Here is a 17,696-nt window from a genome sequence, read left to right as displayed (position 1 = left end):
ATTCCCCTATGAGGAAAGGCTAAAGAGATTAGGGCTCTTCAGCTTGGAGAAAAGAGGGGAGATATGAGAGAGGTCTATAAAATAATGAATGGAGTGAAACACATAAACGTGAATCAGTTGTTTACGTTTTCAAAAAGTACAAAGGCTAGGGGACATTCAATGAAGTTACTAGGTGATACTTTTAAGACAAATAGAAGAATTTTTTTTTTACTCAATGCATAATTCAACTCTGGAATTCGTTGCCAGACGAAGTGGTAAAAGCTGTTAGTGGAGTTGGGTTTAAAAAAGGTTTGGACAAGCTCCTGGAAGAAAAGTCCACAAACCATTATTAAGGTGGACTTGGAGAAATCCACTGCTTACCCCTGGGAGAAGCAACATGGAATCTATCGACCTTTTGGGATCCTACTGGGTACTTATGACTTGGATTGGCCACTGTTGGAAACAGGATACTGTGCCTGATATGACCCAGTATGGCAAATCTTTTGTTCTGATGTAGTGAGAGAATATTAGTTGAATTATTATGGGGAAAGACTCTACTCAGACTGGCATGGAATATCTATGCTCCCAGATCTTGTTCAACAGACATCATCTTATGATCAGAATTCAGAAACTCTACCTATTAATAAAAATAACTGGGAGGTATTCAGTTTACATTTTCTCGTTTTCTTAATTTACTGCCTGGTGGGGTAAGCACAAAACAGGGTGATACAAAACAAATTTGCATAACTGCATCTTTTGCTGTGCTATTTTAGCCTTCGTTTGTGCTCCTGCCCTCAACCGGTAGATGTTCCTCGAAAATACTTTCAGTGGATAATTTTGTAACTGCCTGCATTGGTACAAAGTTTACAAGTATCTTTTACCCACTGACTTTACAATAATTTTCAAATGAAATCGCATGCATATATTTTTTTTAATTAGCTAGGAAAAACGATTTGTGCAGGTAATTTTCCTGTGAAAATTATAAACGCATACTTTAGAAAAGGCATGTATGTAGTAAATGCAAAACCCTTCCCATCTCCATCCCGGGAATGCTTCTTTACACACATAAAGGACAGAAAATTAAAAAAAAAAAATTCCGTGGGAAGAGCAGTGTTTTACCTGCAAAAATGACTTTGAAAATTACCATCTCTAGGAGAACCTTTCTCCTTCTGTCATCCGGAGGAGAGGATTCAACTAAAGGAGAGAGAAAAACTGAGAACAGGTAAAGAGGGCAGAAGGAAGCCAGGAAATACCCTCTTTTTACTTTAGCTTCAATGAGAAAGTTTACCCACTCCCACCCGCCTTTTTTTTTCTCTTCCCTTTCTAACAGAAGATTCTCCCATCCCACTTGTTAAATCTGACAGCCATGCTTTTTACATTGGGTCTCCCAGCAGCTGCTTCACTGTAAACATTTGGAAAGCCTTGCGAGTAACAAGGTCCTGACTTCATAGCCGGACAGTCAGAGCGGCGGCTGAAACCCATTATTCTAAGCGCGTGAAACAAGCCCGCGCCTGCCCGTCATTGCGCGCGCCTGCGCGTGCTTAAGGGAGAGTCTCTCGCTCAGGGCTGCATCAGGAAGCGAGAGCTTCTCCGAAGGGTGTCTATTAAATGACGTCATCGAATCATGTCGACTGGCAATGTGCGCCATTTTGAAAAAAAAAATCACGAACAGCCTCAGCGGCTCTGATTGCCCGGTTCGTTCTCTCTTTGAACTGCTGCACAAGATCTTGCGGGATTTCGTGCTGAAAAGGATCTGCAAAAACGGCCAGGAGCTCGCGAGTCACCGGTCAGGCCCGACTGACAGCCATGGCAGGTGAGAGCCGAACTTTGAATGGCTGGAGCGGCCGGGGAGGCCTAACCCCGCTCTGCTCCGGCCTACTGTGGGAAGCGGAGGGGACGGGGAGTTTTCCTAGAATAGCGCTTCATGAGCCCGTCTGCTTCATTGCAGGAGTCGGTGGCGGGAATGACTTTCAGTGGTGTTTTTCCCAAGTTAAAGGTGCCATAGATGAAGACGTGGCGGAAGGTAACTGCTTTTTATTATTTCTCTGATTTTAAATGCAAGGTTTTAATTTCGTTCTCCCCCTGCAGCTGGGGAGTGGAAGAGTGGCAAGGGTCGGGGTTGAACTCCTGACACTGGCTACTGCTGCCGATAGCTCCTCGCCCTGGTCACTCAACCATACCGGGTGCGGCTGGCTGCAGGGCGGGCAGCTTTTTCTGTGCTCTGAGAGAACCGTGTGTGCCGGGGCTGAAGCATTGGGAGTTTGTGGGAATCCGAGTGACGTCTAATGTTCTGCGTCTGCCCTGCAGAATCGCGGGCTTAGAGGGGAGGGGAGGTGGGATCGCAATGACTAAGCAAGCGCCGGGGCTACTGCCGGCCCCGGGATGGCGTGAAGGGAGGAGGAGGAGGATAGTTGACCGGAAAACTGCTCTTCCGGAGAAGCTGGGGGCAAATGCAGAGGAAAGAGGGAGGGGCGTATTTTGAAGAGCAGAATTCTGCCTTTTGAGTAACCTTTAGATGCACTTGGTTAAGCTTGCACTGGTACTGTCATTCTATTGAAAGGACTTTTCTGGTTTGCTTTCGTGGGCCTAGTACTTACAACTTTTTTTTTTTTTTGTCTAGCACTTATTTTTCTTGCCTTCTCCTCTTTTTTTTTTTTTTTTATATTTTCAATCACAAGCATAATTGAATAGCGCTTGTTCAGGTATTTTCAATTGAGCCAGTGCTGCAGTACCTGATTTTGCTATATATTATTTAATCGTGGTCTTCATACTTTTTGTTTTGTACATATTTACTTTCCCAACATTATTAAGCTTTAGCTGTCTGTTATATAACAAACAAAACACCCTCCTTCCAGACTCATTGTGATGTTTTACAGCAAGTGTCTTAATTTAACTCACTTATCATAGAAAGAATTAATACTGCTACTAGAAGGAATGGAACAAGAAAAGTATGAGTACTGAAAACTCTTGGTGCATTCACAAATAAGTGATGATAGGGCAGAGACAGAAAAATTGACTTACGATTTTGGAAATTTAGTCATTTGGTTACAGATTGCTGTAATTGAAATCTGAGGATATATAGAAATTACTGAAGTTTTATTTAGGATTTCTTTTGGAGATTTCTTATTTTTAAAATTCAGCCACTTCATTTTTTTTAAAGTGTCCACAATTACAAAAATCTATATATTATGTGCCATTATAGTTGATACATTTCATAAATCTAAAAGTACAACATAACAAAAAAATAATCCACATTAAAATAGTTGTAAGGATCTATGCTGTAATTGATTACTTCCTCACATCTCCAGCCCACATTGTAATTTTGGCAACACTAAATATTTCTTTCCTGTCCAGGTTTTATATGTAAGATTACAGATAGCAAAAATTCTCTGATTTTCTTTCGAGGATTCAGTCAATGAAGCACTATCACAAATAGAAGACCAAAAACACCTCTATTCCTTCCATAAATTCAACAGACATTGATGAGATTCTTTAATAATCTAAATTAATGAACTCATATAGGCAATTTAAACAGAGCCTTCATGTGAATGAGTGTGCTAAATAGCAGGTAGTATATCTCGCACTACCACTCAATGTATAATCATTGGTCATTCAAAAACATTTTTTTCATTTTTTTGTGTGCCTATTCACCTTAATAAAAGTCCATAAATCCTTCAATGATTCAGTTGGTATTTTCGTATATTCGTGATAACATTACTTAACTTATTCAAGTGATGTAAAGTGAAGAAACTGTTCGACTCTGTGCCATGAGGATCTCTGTGCCATGAGGATAATCCTCATGGCACAGAGTCGAACAGTTTCTTCACTTTACATCACTTGAATAAGTTAAGTAATGTTACCACGAAAATACCAACTGAATCATTGAAGGATTTATGGACTTTTATTAAGGTGAATAGGCACACAAAAAAATGAAAAAAATGTTTTTGAATGACCAATGATTATACATTGAGTGGTAGTGCGAGATATACTACCTGCTATTTAGCACACTCATTCGCATGAAGGCTCCGTTTAAATTGCCTATATGAGGTCATTAATTTAGATTATTAAAGAATCTCATCAATGTCTGTTGAATTTATGGAAGGAATAGAGGTGTTTTTGGTCTATTTGTGACAGGTTTTATATGTTACATTCATTTGATTTATTTATTTATTTATTTTTAATTTTTATATACCGACCTTCTTGCATAAAATGCAAATCAGGCCGGTTTACATTGCAAACTGAACAAGCAGGAAATATAATTCCTTAGTCGGATACATAGAACATCTAGAATTAAAAATGTAAAAGCAAACTTTTTAGACAGCTTAATAGAGGTTAATTAAATAACAAACATAACTAAACTTATTTTACACAAAGCACGAAAGTTAGCACGAAGGGGAGCACAAAGGGGAAAGCCCCTTTGTCGCGCCCCTTCGGCGCGCGACGCCCGATGGAACGGCGTCTTTTACCGGCTCTGCCGTTAGCATGATGATGTCATGATTATTTTGCATGCTCAGTTGCTGCCACCTTTTTTGTTTTGCATTCCAACAGACTTTTTTTTTTCTCAAGGCAACAGTTTCTGGTTATTTTGGCTAGGCAAAATACTGCTGTTTCAATACTGTTTTATCGAAATATATATTAACAGCACAGTTTAATTTCCTATGTTTGTCTAAATGTTGTGGAATTACTTTTTACATTTTTTAAATTTAGATTTATTAGTTGAGGCACAAAATAAAGGACATGAGAATTCTCTAGGAAAATTAAAACTTAACATTTTTTGCTTTTCTCTGAGAACAATCCATGACTAATATCACATTAATTTTGTCCTTTTTGAAATAAAGTTTTACATATGGACTAAAGGAAACTTTTAGTCAACTGCCTCATGATATTCATTGCTGTAGCTGCAATTCAGAATCAGTATATTGCCTAAAGCTGATTAGCCATTCTTAATACTTGCATTATGCCAATATAATACAATAAGAAACCATTGTCTATTGCGATTGGTGATTTCAAAACTGGAAATGTGAATAACATGGTGTTATGAATGCTTGCAAATAGCTCCATTCAATGGCATAGTAGACTTGAATTGGCTTTTTTTTTTTTTAACAGTACATAATTTTGTACTTTCATCTTTTAATTTACTTGATGATATTCTAATAAATTTATAGGAAAATACTGACTTATTAGCCGACACTTAGTAAAATTCCTTAGACGACACTTTTTTATCCCCTCAGCCCAATACCACTGCTTGTGTCCTTGCTCCCCAGGTGTCTTGCCTCTATTAAGCTTTGCAAAGTACATGGGGTAGACTGCAAAGATCACCTCCTTGAGGCTACTAATGCAGCAGTACAAATTGTGCAGACACCAAACATATTTTTAGAAGGTAGCTATGCATTACATCACTCCTCTGTGCCCTTCTCCTCTACTTCCAGTTCCCTACTCCGTACTTTCCACCTGGCTGCACAGTGTGCTTAGAATAATCTTCCTGAACTCGGGCATTATGCTCCCTTTCTTGCCATGATTAAATCATAATCTAAAGACCCACCTTTTTGAGGCTGCTTTTAAATCTTAAGTCTGATTGTCTGTCTGCTTTTAACCGCCTTAACTTTTTTCTTTTCTTTCTTTACTTTTCTAGCCATCGTCTTGCTTTATGAAATACCCCAAGTTTGTTGTCCTGTATGTTTGTCTTATTAGATTGTAAGCACCGTGGAGAAGGGGCTGTCTTTTTTTTTTTTTTTGTGTTGTACAGTTCTGCATGTTGTGAAGTGTTATAGAATAAGTAGTAGTACATAGGAAATAAAGGTCAGCAAGCAAAGTTGTAGGTGAATCCTTTTTAATGGACTAACTGTTGAGAGATGTTTCTTCTTGAATACAGTAAACTAATGCCTGAATGTAGAAACAAATTGGAGGTGGTAATTCAATGGTGGTATTTTTGAAGTTATAAAGTAAAAATATCTGAATTCACGAAAGCATGAGATAAACAAGAGGATCTCTGAGGGAGTTGTAGGGATTGTAAAGCTGGTGTGGATGGGCAGACTGGATAAGCCATATGGTCTTTTTCTGCCGTCATGCTTTCAGGAAGCAGTTGAAAGCTTTTTTTTTTTTAATTCAAAGAAGTTTTTGGTGATTCTTAATGGGAAAATCAGTGCTTTGTGTTTTTGTTACATTTTTTAAGTTTTTGCCATTGTTTTTATTTGATGTCTAATTCTTTGTTCATTTTATGTATATTTTACTCTATAAACTGCCTAGAACATTTGGATAATGTGAGATATATATATATATATATATATATATATATATATATATATATATATATATATATACACACTTTTAAAAAATAAAAATGTAAAAAGGTTCAGGAAGGGGGTTGATATGCATGCAAAAGGGTAAGTAAAGTGTTGTGACTGTCAGATTAATCTATTTGTATATGTAGAAGTAAGGGCCAATAAACATATTGTGGGTGATACTAAAGGGGTAAGAAATCCTGAAGGAGACAGCATAATTTAAAGTTACAGGAGGACTGTGTTTAGTGGTTGGAGCAGCAGGCTGCAAACCAGGGAAGCCAGGTTTCAAATCCTGCTGCTGCTTCTTGTGACCTTGAGCAAGTCACTTTATGTTTGTACCAGAGGCAGTAGAGGGTAGACTGTAAGCCCTCTGGGGACAGGGAAATACCTACAGTTCCTGAATGTAATCCACTTTGAAGTATCCGAAGGACCGGAATATAAATCAAATAAATAGACTGAGGAAACCAATGTTCTTGTTAAATTACTTTGTTTCAAAGCATTTGATCATTTTAATTTCAAATGTTATATTTTCATGGGTAGTTTTGAAGTACCCATTAATATCCTAATCATAAGGACAATAATGCAGTGGACTAGTTTGGAAAAATGTTCATCTATAGGAATGTTGCTTTGATCTTGATGTTTCCCCATTCTGCACTGACCTGATGAAGGAAACATAGCCCTTCCAAGCTAGATACAATTGAATATTAAAGTTAATCAGATAAAAAGGTATCTACAACTCATTTGACTTTTTGAATTCTGCATGCCCAACAGTAATAACACAACTACCATACTACTCTTGTATTGAATTTATGCAAAAGATAATTGTGCACCTGGACCTTTGATTAATCCAACCAGTAAACTTTTTTTTTTTTTTTTAAGTAAGTACTTTAGGATATATAAATGTGTGTTGGCACTCAGTCAGCTTTAACCCTGTTTAAATCAGTCTGTTTGTTAACATATTTATGTAAAATAAGCCTAAAGAATGTACTCCATCCCAGAGATGACACCTCTGTCAGCATAGACTTGTTTATTGTCCCCTTCATTAATAGGTTTTACTATGCACAACAGTGGCTTAGCATTTGCTAACATTGTAAACATATTAGTTCCAACTGGAAGTAAATGCTTCTCCTGCCAATATTTCCAATTATCATATTAAAACGCTTATTCCCCCAACTGCTGAATCCTGAATGGCACATCAATCACATCTTTGGTTTGTCTGCTGAAATGATTTCACAGACTGAAGGGACACAGTCTCCATTGGGTGTTCATTTATTTACTTTTTAAATGAAGGCCTGTACAATCTAAGTTTAGGCTGTTCTAGATTTATATAGACATTTACTGCTGTTCCTCTTCAGGTTGTGGATAAAGGATTCCCTGAGCTCTGCTGCTCTTCCTTTGAGCTCTGGGAAGAGAATTAATTCCTGGAGCCCTATGCTGCTGCCTCTTTCTCTGGTACCATCTGCTGCAAGAGTGGAAAGCTTCCAGTCCACAACCAGTTGATTGTTTAGGATACCGCTAATGAATATGCATACATTTTGTATGCACTTTTTCCTTTGTATGCAAATCTATGCCATACATATTCATTTGGGGTATTCTGGCAACTCAGCTAGTTGGTGGCCCTTGAGGACCAGAGCTTACCCAGCCCTGATCTACTAGCAGAAAGATTGTGGTGCTCCATGGCTTTGCTGGCTTCTTGAGGAGATGGTGCTGTAATTTTTCAGTCACTAGTTGTCATTTTTGGTTGCAATTAGCAATCAGAAAATTTGCTCACTGGTTATATCTTTTAAACAGTTAAAGAAGGCAATTTGTAAAATTAAGCGGTGTGGCCATTTTCAGAATTACATATGTTTTGGGGGTTATTTGCTGCTAGGATGAATTAAAAATAATTTTACCCAAAGTTTGAAATGAAACTGCCAAGAGACCCTATCCTGATTAATTACTCTCTACTTAAGATTTTAGGCCTTCCCCAATTCTCCAGGCATCTATCATAACTGGGTTTTAAAGGTGTGTATATTCAGGTTTCTAGAGGAAACACCCATAAACAATTATTAGCCAAGTAGTCTTAGGAAAGCTATAATTTATGCCTGGAAGTGAGCAGCAAAGAATTGATCTACTCTTTGGGGTCTGCCAATTGATCTGGATTGGCTATAGTCTGAGACAGAATGCTGGGCTCGATGGACCTTTGGTCTGACCCAACTTGGCACATTTATTTTAAATACTTATCAACTTTGTTAGGAATAATGAATCTTATAAATATTCTTTTTTGGATAGCAACATTTTGGATGTGGGCAGATGAAATACAAAGATGATTCCAACATGATTTTGGTGTAGTCTAAGGACATGAAGCCAAAGATGCTTGCCCGTGTTTTGGTTGGCTTACTGTCTAATTTAAATATCCTTTTATGCTTAATACAGCACAATTCACATTTATAATGGGGCAAAGGGGATGGAGCTGCAAGAAGGCATGCACAGAAAACATTTTTTTTTTATCGAAATCAAAGATGCAAAGAACATAAGATTTGCCATGATGGGTCAGACCAAGGTCCATCGAACCTGTTTCTGACGATGGCAAGTCTAGGTCGCAACTATCCAGCAGATCCCAAAAACTAGATCTGCTTCATTTTGCTTACTCCCAGGGATAAGCAGTGATTTTTTTTTTCCACCCAAGTCCACTTGACTTTCATTTTTTTTTTTTTAATTCAATGTTTATTCAGTTTTAACATAAGTAATACAAGAACAATCTTGATTAGAGAAAAAGCATTTAAGGACTTTTCTTCCAGGAATTTGACCAAACCTTTTTTAAACCCTGCTTATGCTACTTGCCACATATCCTCTTGACCACGTCCTCTAAGAACGGATTCTTCAGCTTGCTTGTGCGCTGAGTAAAATGTATATTGCATCCTTGTAATTACAAATAAGAAATTTAAAATTTAAAATAAAGGAGATGGAATGGCTCCCTTATGAAGGCAGGATAAGCAGATTAGGACTTTTCAGCTTGGAGAAAATGTGGCTGAGAGGGAATTTGATAGACGTTTATGAAATCATGAGCAAGATGGAACAAGTTAACAGGGAAAAGTTGTTTACTGTTTCAAATAATACTAAAACAAGGGGACATTCCATGAAACTAACAAACAGCAGATTTAAAACAAATTTTAAAAAGTATTTTTTCACTCAGCGCACAAGCAAGCTGAAGAATCTGTTCCTAGAGGACGTGGTCAAGAGGATATATGGCAAGTAGCATAAGCAGGGTTTAAAAAGGTTTGGTCAAGTTCCAGGAAGAAAAGTCCTTAAATGATAGTCAAGTGGACTTGGGGGAAAAAAAATCACTGTTTATCCCTGGGAGTAAGCAAAACGAAGCAGATCTACTTTTTGGGATCTGCTGGATAGTTGCAACATGGACTTGCCATTGTCAGAAACAGGCTCCCACTGTCTGTTTTCTGTCTTTAACCAATTACCAATGCACAGTAAGACACTGCCTCCTTTTGATGACTTTTTAGGTTCCTGAAGAGTTTCTTATTCTTTTTTATTGAATTTAAAATACTGCTTGTAATTAGTGGTTAACAGATTGAAATAACATACATAAATAATACAAACTGAGACTAACTAAAATACTTACCATAGTCAAAATCCTACACCCAACCTGTGGGACTTTTTCAGATGCCTTTGACACCCCAAGTATGCTATTGTGGTAATCTTCAAACCATTTACGTGTGTAAAATTAGCATGTAAGTAGTTTCTACTCACTTGCATGCTATTTTATAAACATCAAAAGTACACATTTTCAGTTTACATGCACAAGAAAGGAGTAGTCTAGAGCATTCCAGTGCAGGGCCAAAAGGTATGCACACAAGTTGCTATTTTTGTAAAAGGCTTGCGAGTGTACATTTTAACAACTTATTCGTGTAATTTTGCACCTGATTGTGCAGTTGATATCAGACTTGACTACTGTTGGTTGAGTGGGAGGTTTGGGTGATCGGGGAAGAACTAGAAGTGTCTCTGATCTGGAAAAGGATGAGCTAAACTGGAGTTTGAGCAGACTGATTTCAATTATGTGCAGGCATGTTTTTAAAATATACCGACTTCTTCACATAAAATGGGGTTTTGTTTTTTGTTTTTTTTTGTATGTAAAATTGTTTTACATCTTCCAAAAAAAAAGTTGGTAAGGCAAGATTTCCCTTCACTAAAACCTTGCTGACTCTTCCCTCTTCAAGCCATGCCTATCCATATGATCAGCCGTTTTGTTTTTAAAAATAACTTCTAACATTTTACCCAACACCGATGACGACTTACTGGTCTGTAGTATCCCAGATCACCCCAGTATCCTTTTTAAAAATCATTATTGCATTGACTATCCTTCAGGAACTGTCGCTGTTTTTAAATAAGTTACAGATTTTTAAGTTCATGTACGATGAATTGTAGCCTTGAATTATAGATAAAGATCCTAAGGCCCATCTGATCTTCCTAGTTTCTGCTAGATTACCTTTGGTCCCCAGTTGTTTTTAGCTTTCTTCACAACTAGGGATCTTCTGTTCTTATCTCATGCCTTTTGTTGTTACTGTTGCCTCCATTTCCATTGGAAGGCTATTCCCTGTATCCAACCACTCTTGCTGTGAAGCAATATATAATAATTTTTGACCTGGTAGTCTCCCCAGCATCCTCATTTTTTTACTTTTCCTTCCAACTCATGGGGCTAGGATCTGATGCCATAAACCTTCATTTACAGCTACCTAGGAATTTGTTTTCCCTATTCTAATACATCTACCCTCCCACTTTTCCCAGTCTGGTCATTGCAGCAACAGTCTTTCCTGTGCCTGGGAGCCATGTGCTAGGATTTCTTCTGGACTCCTGCATTGTGAGCTCTAACTCTAGACCCCAGGTGTTGCTCTTAATGAACACTGCTTTCTCCCCAAGGGCTGTAAATGCTGCTTCTGCAACTTTTCTTTTTTTTTTTTTTTTTTTTTTTAATTCTTTATTTATCATTTTCAAATACAATTATCATACATTGTATTCAATGAAATACACAGGCTGTAGTCAATGATAATTCCAATCATAGACAAGAAAAAGAAAATAACTTTCACCCTTATTGAATTTCAACCTGTTTCAATATCAAAACAAATGAAGAGAGAATAATACTCTAGCTGAAATAATGGGAGAATATTAAGAGAAACTATTTATAAACATTCAAGTGGCAAAAACCCATCTCTTTTCCTTACTACCCTATTGGTCTATCGGGGAAGAAATTGGAGGATGCTGATCTTTCTTATGCTCAAGAAACACCTTGAGTTGTTCAGGAGAAAAGAAAATATATGACTCTTGTAATTTTGTTATGAGACATTTGCAAGGGAATCTTAACTTAAAGGAAAAACCCAGTGACAACACCTCTTGGCGCATGGATAAAAATACCCTGTGCCTTTGTTGTGTTGTCACTGCCAAATCAGGAAAATTTTTAACTGGTTTCTCCAGATATAAAATGGGAAACCTGTTAAAGTATTTTTTCATTATCTTGTTCAGATCAGTAACAGAGAAAAAAGTTACTAATAATGTTCCCCAATCAATAATTTTCATATTTGATTCCTCAAGGAACCTAGCTAGTTAGGTCCCCCTGAAACAATTCCTCAGATGCATTTCTCATCCTAGAAGTTTTTGGAAGAAAATAGCAGTTATTTATTATAGGAACTTCACCTGAGACAACGCCCAGCGCTTCTTGAAAAAACTTTTGTAACAGTAAACGCAGGTGTTTCTCCTGCCACTCTAGGAAAATTTAAAATTCTAACATTAAAGCGCTTTGCGCTGTTCTCAAGCGCTTCCAATCTGTTTGCAATTTGTTCCCTATCTTTAACAACTGCACTATTAAATTCCTGATTTTTTATCTCTTTATTTTCCAAAACTTTAATCCTTTCATCAGATCTCTTTATATGATCTTTAATCTGAACAGATTCCTGCAGCTAACTCGTAAATATCCATTTTCCCTTCTAATTCCTTACAGGTCGATACAGTAAAGTGTGCTCCGTCGGAGCGCACTGTCAGCCTGCTCTGGACGCGTGTTTTCCCTTACCCCTTATTCAGTAAGGGGAGGAAAACACGCGGCCCACCCGCGGCACCTAATAGCGCCCTCAACATGCAAATGCATGTTGATGGCCCTATTAGGTATGCGCGCGGGATCCAGTAAGTAAAATGTGCAGCCAAGCCGCACATTTTACTCTAAGAAATTAGCGCCGACCCAAAGGTCGGCGCTAATTTCTTCCGGCGCCAGGAAAGTGCACAGAAAAGCAGTAAAAACTGCTTTTCTGTGCACCCTCCGACTTAATATCATAGCGATATTAAGTCGGAGGTCCCCAAAAGTAAAAAAAAGTAAAAAAAAAAAAAAAAAATTTGAATGCGGCCCGCGGCTGTTGGGCCGAAAACCGGACGCTCAATTTTGCCGGCGTCCGGTTTCCGAGCCCGTGGCTGTCAGCAGGCTCGAGAACCGACGCCGGCAAAATTGAGCGTCGGCTGTCAAACCCGCTGACAGCCGCCGCTCCAGGCCAAAAGGAGGCGCTAGGGACGCGCTAGTGTCCCTAGCGCCTCCTTTCCCTCGTTTGCACCGCGTCGCCTAATTTGCATACTAGATAGCTCGCACCGGCAAAGGGCCGGGGCGTGCGCCAGGAGAGCGGGCGTTCGTCCGCTCTCCCGCGGTTTTACAGTATCGGGCTGTTAATATTTACTGACATCACTGCCATCATTTCCCAGATTGAGTCCAATGTTATCAGTTCAAGTCGGACAGGCAATTCCACTTTTCTGCAGATAGGTGGTATATCTGCATCCCTGTCAGTCCTTAGTACCTCTGGACTTTTGGCAGGGTTTTGTAATTCTTCTGCCATAGACTCTTGGGAACTGATCTCAATTAGGGCTGATCCATTGCTTTGTCCTGATTTCCTCTGAACTGGGGGAAGTCCAACATTTGGACTTAAAGAAGCCTTCTCCGCAGAGTTAGGTAGTCCTCCCATACTTCCCAGCTCATCGGGTTCCTTGGCTCTTTGTGCTTGCGGGATGGGTGAGACCATAAAATTTGTGATTGCCTGCTGGAGGGGGGAAGCTAATGAAGAGGGCAGGGAGGGGAAAACCCTCACTTTCCCCTTTCTTTTAGCTGGCATGTTGGTATCTCCCCTGCAGGCTTTCACATGGTCTCTTATTTACCACTCTATATGCTAGAGTATTATGGGGAGAGAAGATTAGAAATTTTTTAAAGAATAAAATACCTGGAGCAGTGGCAAAGTCTGAAAAGCTCGCGCCCCTTTAGCGTGCGTGGCTTCAGCGAAGCGCCGGCTCTGCTACGCGCCACCTGCAGCTTGGTCTTATGTGCTGCTTCCTCCTTCTGGCCCGGGACTCCTCCCACTCTCTCCGCCGGTCTCTCTCTGCAGCCGTCGGGGCTTGAAAGAAAAACGCCCCCGGAGAGCAGGTATGCAGGTAAGCTGTTCTCCGATTTGAGGATTGTACCTTCTTCTCTCCTCTCTCATGTTTTCTGTCTGCCTGCAGCTTGCTCTTATGTGCTGCTTCCTCCTTCCGGCCCGGGACTCCGCCCACTCTCTCCGCCGGTCTCTCTCTGCAGCCATCGGGGCTTGAAAGAAAAACGCCCCCGGAGAGCAGGTATGCGGGTAAGCTATTCTCCGATTGAGGATTGTACCTTCTTCTCTCTTCTCTCCTTCTGCAATTTTTCTGGCCAACTTGGGGTATGGATAATCCAGTCTGGGAATCGAGTCAAGGGACCTACACATCACAATATGCAGCACCAGCCCTGAGCCACTGGGCTGGTCTAGAAATATTTTTTAACATGTACCTTCTTTGAGCCTCATATCAGAGGAGGTAGACTTATGGAAAATATTTTCTAATATTAATCCTATTTGCACTTGACGGTTTCCTTAATTGATGGAATCTTTCCTGTCCAGAAAGCAGTAGCACTTACTTCTCAGAATGCAAATAATATCTTTTGTTTATTGCAAAGAATCAGCAGTCCAGTTTTCCATTACTAGGCTGGCCTGATGGTTCAGATGGGCTTAAAGCAGATAAAAGTAGCATTGGAAAAATAAGAGAGGCATACCTACAGTACCTGAATATAATCCACTTTGAAGTGCTGTGAAAAGTGGAATATAAATCAAAATAAAAAAAAAAAAAGAAAATACTATAATTGCAAATACCTGCCATTGCATGGACACCTTTTTATATAAGAATGGAATCTGAAGAAGAGGAAAGAGCAAAATTAATATCTCTCCAGGAACTCGTGCTTGCAACATTTAAAATGCTTGCCTCTGACATGGCACAGTTAATATAGACACCTGACAGCTGTAAAATCAAAATATTAAAATTCTATTCTGCATCTTTGGAATGCTCTGTATAGCATAGACCTTTCAGCATTCTTGACTTTATCACACTCTTATTACAATTTGCACGTATGACTAGGGAATATGTTGCCAGATACAAGCAGTACACAATAAAGATCTTTCTGGCGTTCACAAGAGCAAGTGGAAGAAATATGCCAGTGTGGTCTAGTGAGCCAACTTTTCATTAACCAAAAGATGTAGCTGCTCTGGTGGAGGAGTGGGCACAATTGAACTGCTCTTCAGAGGTAGAAAAGGGATGGAGGGACAAACTAAGCAGCTAAACCAAAGGTGGCGAGGGGTGAGAGGGTAACCATTCCTACTTAGAAGCACAGGAAGAAAGTGTACCATTTTATAAAATGCTCGATGCTTTGAAGATCTGTGTAGCACCACTGAAGTGTTCATTGGATCCAGTATTTACTCATTTGGAACGTTGTTGGATCTTAACCATCTATTTATTTCCAGAGGAGTGTTATATCTTAATGTATGGGTATCCTGGCCACCATATCTATCGCCAGCTAACGATTGTCACAGTATACCTGAATGTTCAGACTTTGAAGCTTCTAGCGTATGGTTTTCTGGCTTTTTGGATGAACCAAATTCATGAGTGTAACCAATATAACTGGTTTCTCTAATGTGATTAGTAATTCTTCTGGAAGCTCTTTTGCACCTTTCCTTTTTTTGTTGTTGAGTACAGGGGTACTGGGTGTAGTAAGTAATATAGGCAAGCATGGGCTCCAGAGAGTGGACACATTTTATCAACAACGGTTCTCATACAGTCCTTTATCTCCCGATATCCTCTGGAAGAAGTAGCATAGACCTGTCATCTTTCATCTCAATAGACAACTTGTGAGGGTGGTCTTTGGTAGGCCAGGTGTCCACAGAATTGGGAAATGAAAACTCGAGTTAACCAGTGGAAAGGCCAGAAGAAAAGGAAAACACTTCTGCCTTTTTGCTCATTTTATAAGCCTATCGTTAACTGAAGAAAATTAGCATTGGTAATTTTTCATTTGTGTCAGATAAAGAGAAAGATGTACTTCCCTTTAAGTAACTCTGATAGAGTGTTCTTAAGGTTTCTGCATACTAGAAAATCCATTTATTTTTTGTTTGGTCAACTTAGCTGATTTTGTTATACTGTTTTTTCTGTGCACTGCCACATGGAAGACACAGATTTGAATCCTGGGGTTAGATCTGCTCCATGGGCCGAGTGGGGCTAATGATGCTGCAGAGGCAGCTTTGGAGCCCCTGGGGAGAGGGAATCCTAATAATTTATAACAAATTATGTGCCATTGCTCACTATGTGACTGAAAGGATCAAAGTGACAGGAGAGAAAAAGGCCCAAACCATCAGTTGCAATGCTGCCAGACCACTTACCTCCTTCAGCTGTTTTTCTCTGATCAATACTGGAAAATATTTCATTTTTTTTTTTTTTTAAATTTAGTTGCATTTTTAACTCCTTAGGACCAATATAATAAAATGCAGGCTAAAACTTAGCTCACATTTTCATAACTCAATTTTTATTATGTGGGTAAACTCCCTATGTAGTAAGCTAATAGTATGTTGATGAATTGGGAATTTAAATAAAACATACTACCTGAAAAGGTGTGCAGATATGCTTAGCATACATAAAATGATTTATGTGCATTAAAGCATGTTTTTTCTGCACCTAAATAGTGTCTTGTGCACGTAAGACTAGTTTTATTCACTTAACAAAATTTGTGTACAAAGCATATTCTTCATCCTGATACACTAGGCCAGATATGTGGAGTTATCACTACCTACCAGCAGATGCAGCCAGAGGGGATACCATTTTTCAGTTTCTACATCACCTGGTACATAGGCTGGTGCATCATAGGCATTAGCGAATAATTTTCTGTCTACTACTTTTGGTCTGTTTGAATTATACAACAAACGTCTGCTTTCTGCTGAAGCCAGAATTAGAAGGGGTTTGGGAGCGTATTGGTCGGATTCTTCCTAGCCCTACTTCTGCACAGGGGGTAATTGCTGTTCCACCCTAGACTGGCTAATGGTACTTCTGGTTTCTAGGAAGCTGCCTCCATTGGATTCCCCTTGGGGCCAGTGATGGAGATGAACAAGGTGGAAGACAGTCCCTTGGAAAGCTAGGAATAAGAGTTTGCCTCTGAAGAGAGCTCCTTCAACTTCATGTTAGTCTAGAAATGGGGGTTTGTTCTCGCTTATCCTTCAGATTGATACCCTGGCATTTGCCATGGCCCGCAAGACAGACTAGTGGATACAGAGTCTAAGGTTCATCTTAGTAAGTATTCCCTTTATAGGATTATTGTTTGGACAGGGTCTTTGAGGGCTGAGTTCCAGTGATTCCAAGACTCCCAGAGAATAGAATCTATTGTGGCTGTTGGAAGGCACAGGAGTATGTCAGAAGAGTCAGCCCAGGGAAGCAATACTCTGTCCAGGTATCGATCAGTCCATTCGTAGGGCGATTGTAAAAAGGAATTGTTGATACAGGGACTTCTCCAGCTACTCATCCAGCCCATCAAGGATTGGTGGGCTGCCCCCTCCTCCCCCCAAATCAATCAATCCTTCAAAGCAGCTCTGGTAAGCAGCCAGTTGGAACAGCCCTACTGGGAGTGATTCTCATTCCATCAGGCCAGTGGGTTCTGGTCAAGGTATGAGACAGGTGGTGCCTAGAGGTTGTCATTACTTAGTTCATGGCATTTTCCTGTGTCATTCTCTGTGTGGGTGATAAAAGTTGCTCTCGGGAGGTTTCAGTTTCGTAGCTGTGTTCCAGTATCACTTGAAGCTCATGGCTTAGGTTGGTACTCCTGTTTTGGCATTCCATCGATCAGAAGGGGGTTGACAGATGTCTTGGGATGCCCAACTTCTGTATGGAAATCATTGCTTTGGCAGAGAGCCACGAGAAATATTTTTCTTCCCTGCACCTTTCAGTAACTTTCTTCCCATTTGGGAAGATCTCTAGAGGTTCTCTTCATCCCTTTGTGTTTTGTATTCAAGGGAAGTGTTTCTGCTTTCAACCTCAGCTCTTTGGAATTGCCTCAATAGCAAAGTCCTTAATTCTAAGGTCATAAGGACATTTCCCATTTTG

At 39.6% G+C, this 17,696-nt stretch overlaps 1 protein-coding gene across 1 annotated transcript in view; it reads left to right on the top strand.

The window, feature by feature from the left end:
- The first annotated feature begins 1,562 nt into the window (after window positions 1-1,562).
- PPP2R2D (protein phosphatase 2 regulatory subunit Bdelta) overlaps window positions 1,563-17,696 on the top strand; it is a 231,782-nt gene continuing 215,648 nt past the window's right edge. The window contains exons 1-2 of the mRNA XM_029609992.1: window positions 1,563-1,792; window positions 1,928-2,002. Of these exons, the coding sequence (XP_029465852.1) occupies window positions 1,786-1,792; window positions 1,928-2,002 (82 nt within the window). The 5' untranslated portion in view covers window positions 1,563-1,785. The remainder of the gene's footprint in view (window positions 1,793-1,927; window positions 2,003-17,696) is intronic.

Source organism: Rhinatrema bivittatum, chromosome 7 (genome assembly GCF_901001135.1).
Source record: "Rhinatrema bivittatum chromosome 7, aRhiBiv1.1, whole genome shotgun sequence".
NCBI classification, from domain to species: Eukaryota; Metazoa; Chordata; class Amphibia; order Gymnophiona; family Rhinatrematidae; genus Rhinatrema; species Rhinatrema bivittatum.
The sequence above is the reverse complement of the archived record's forward strand: the minus strand, read 5'-3'. Positions and strand labels throughout refer to the sequence as shown.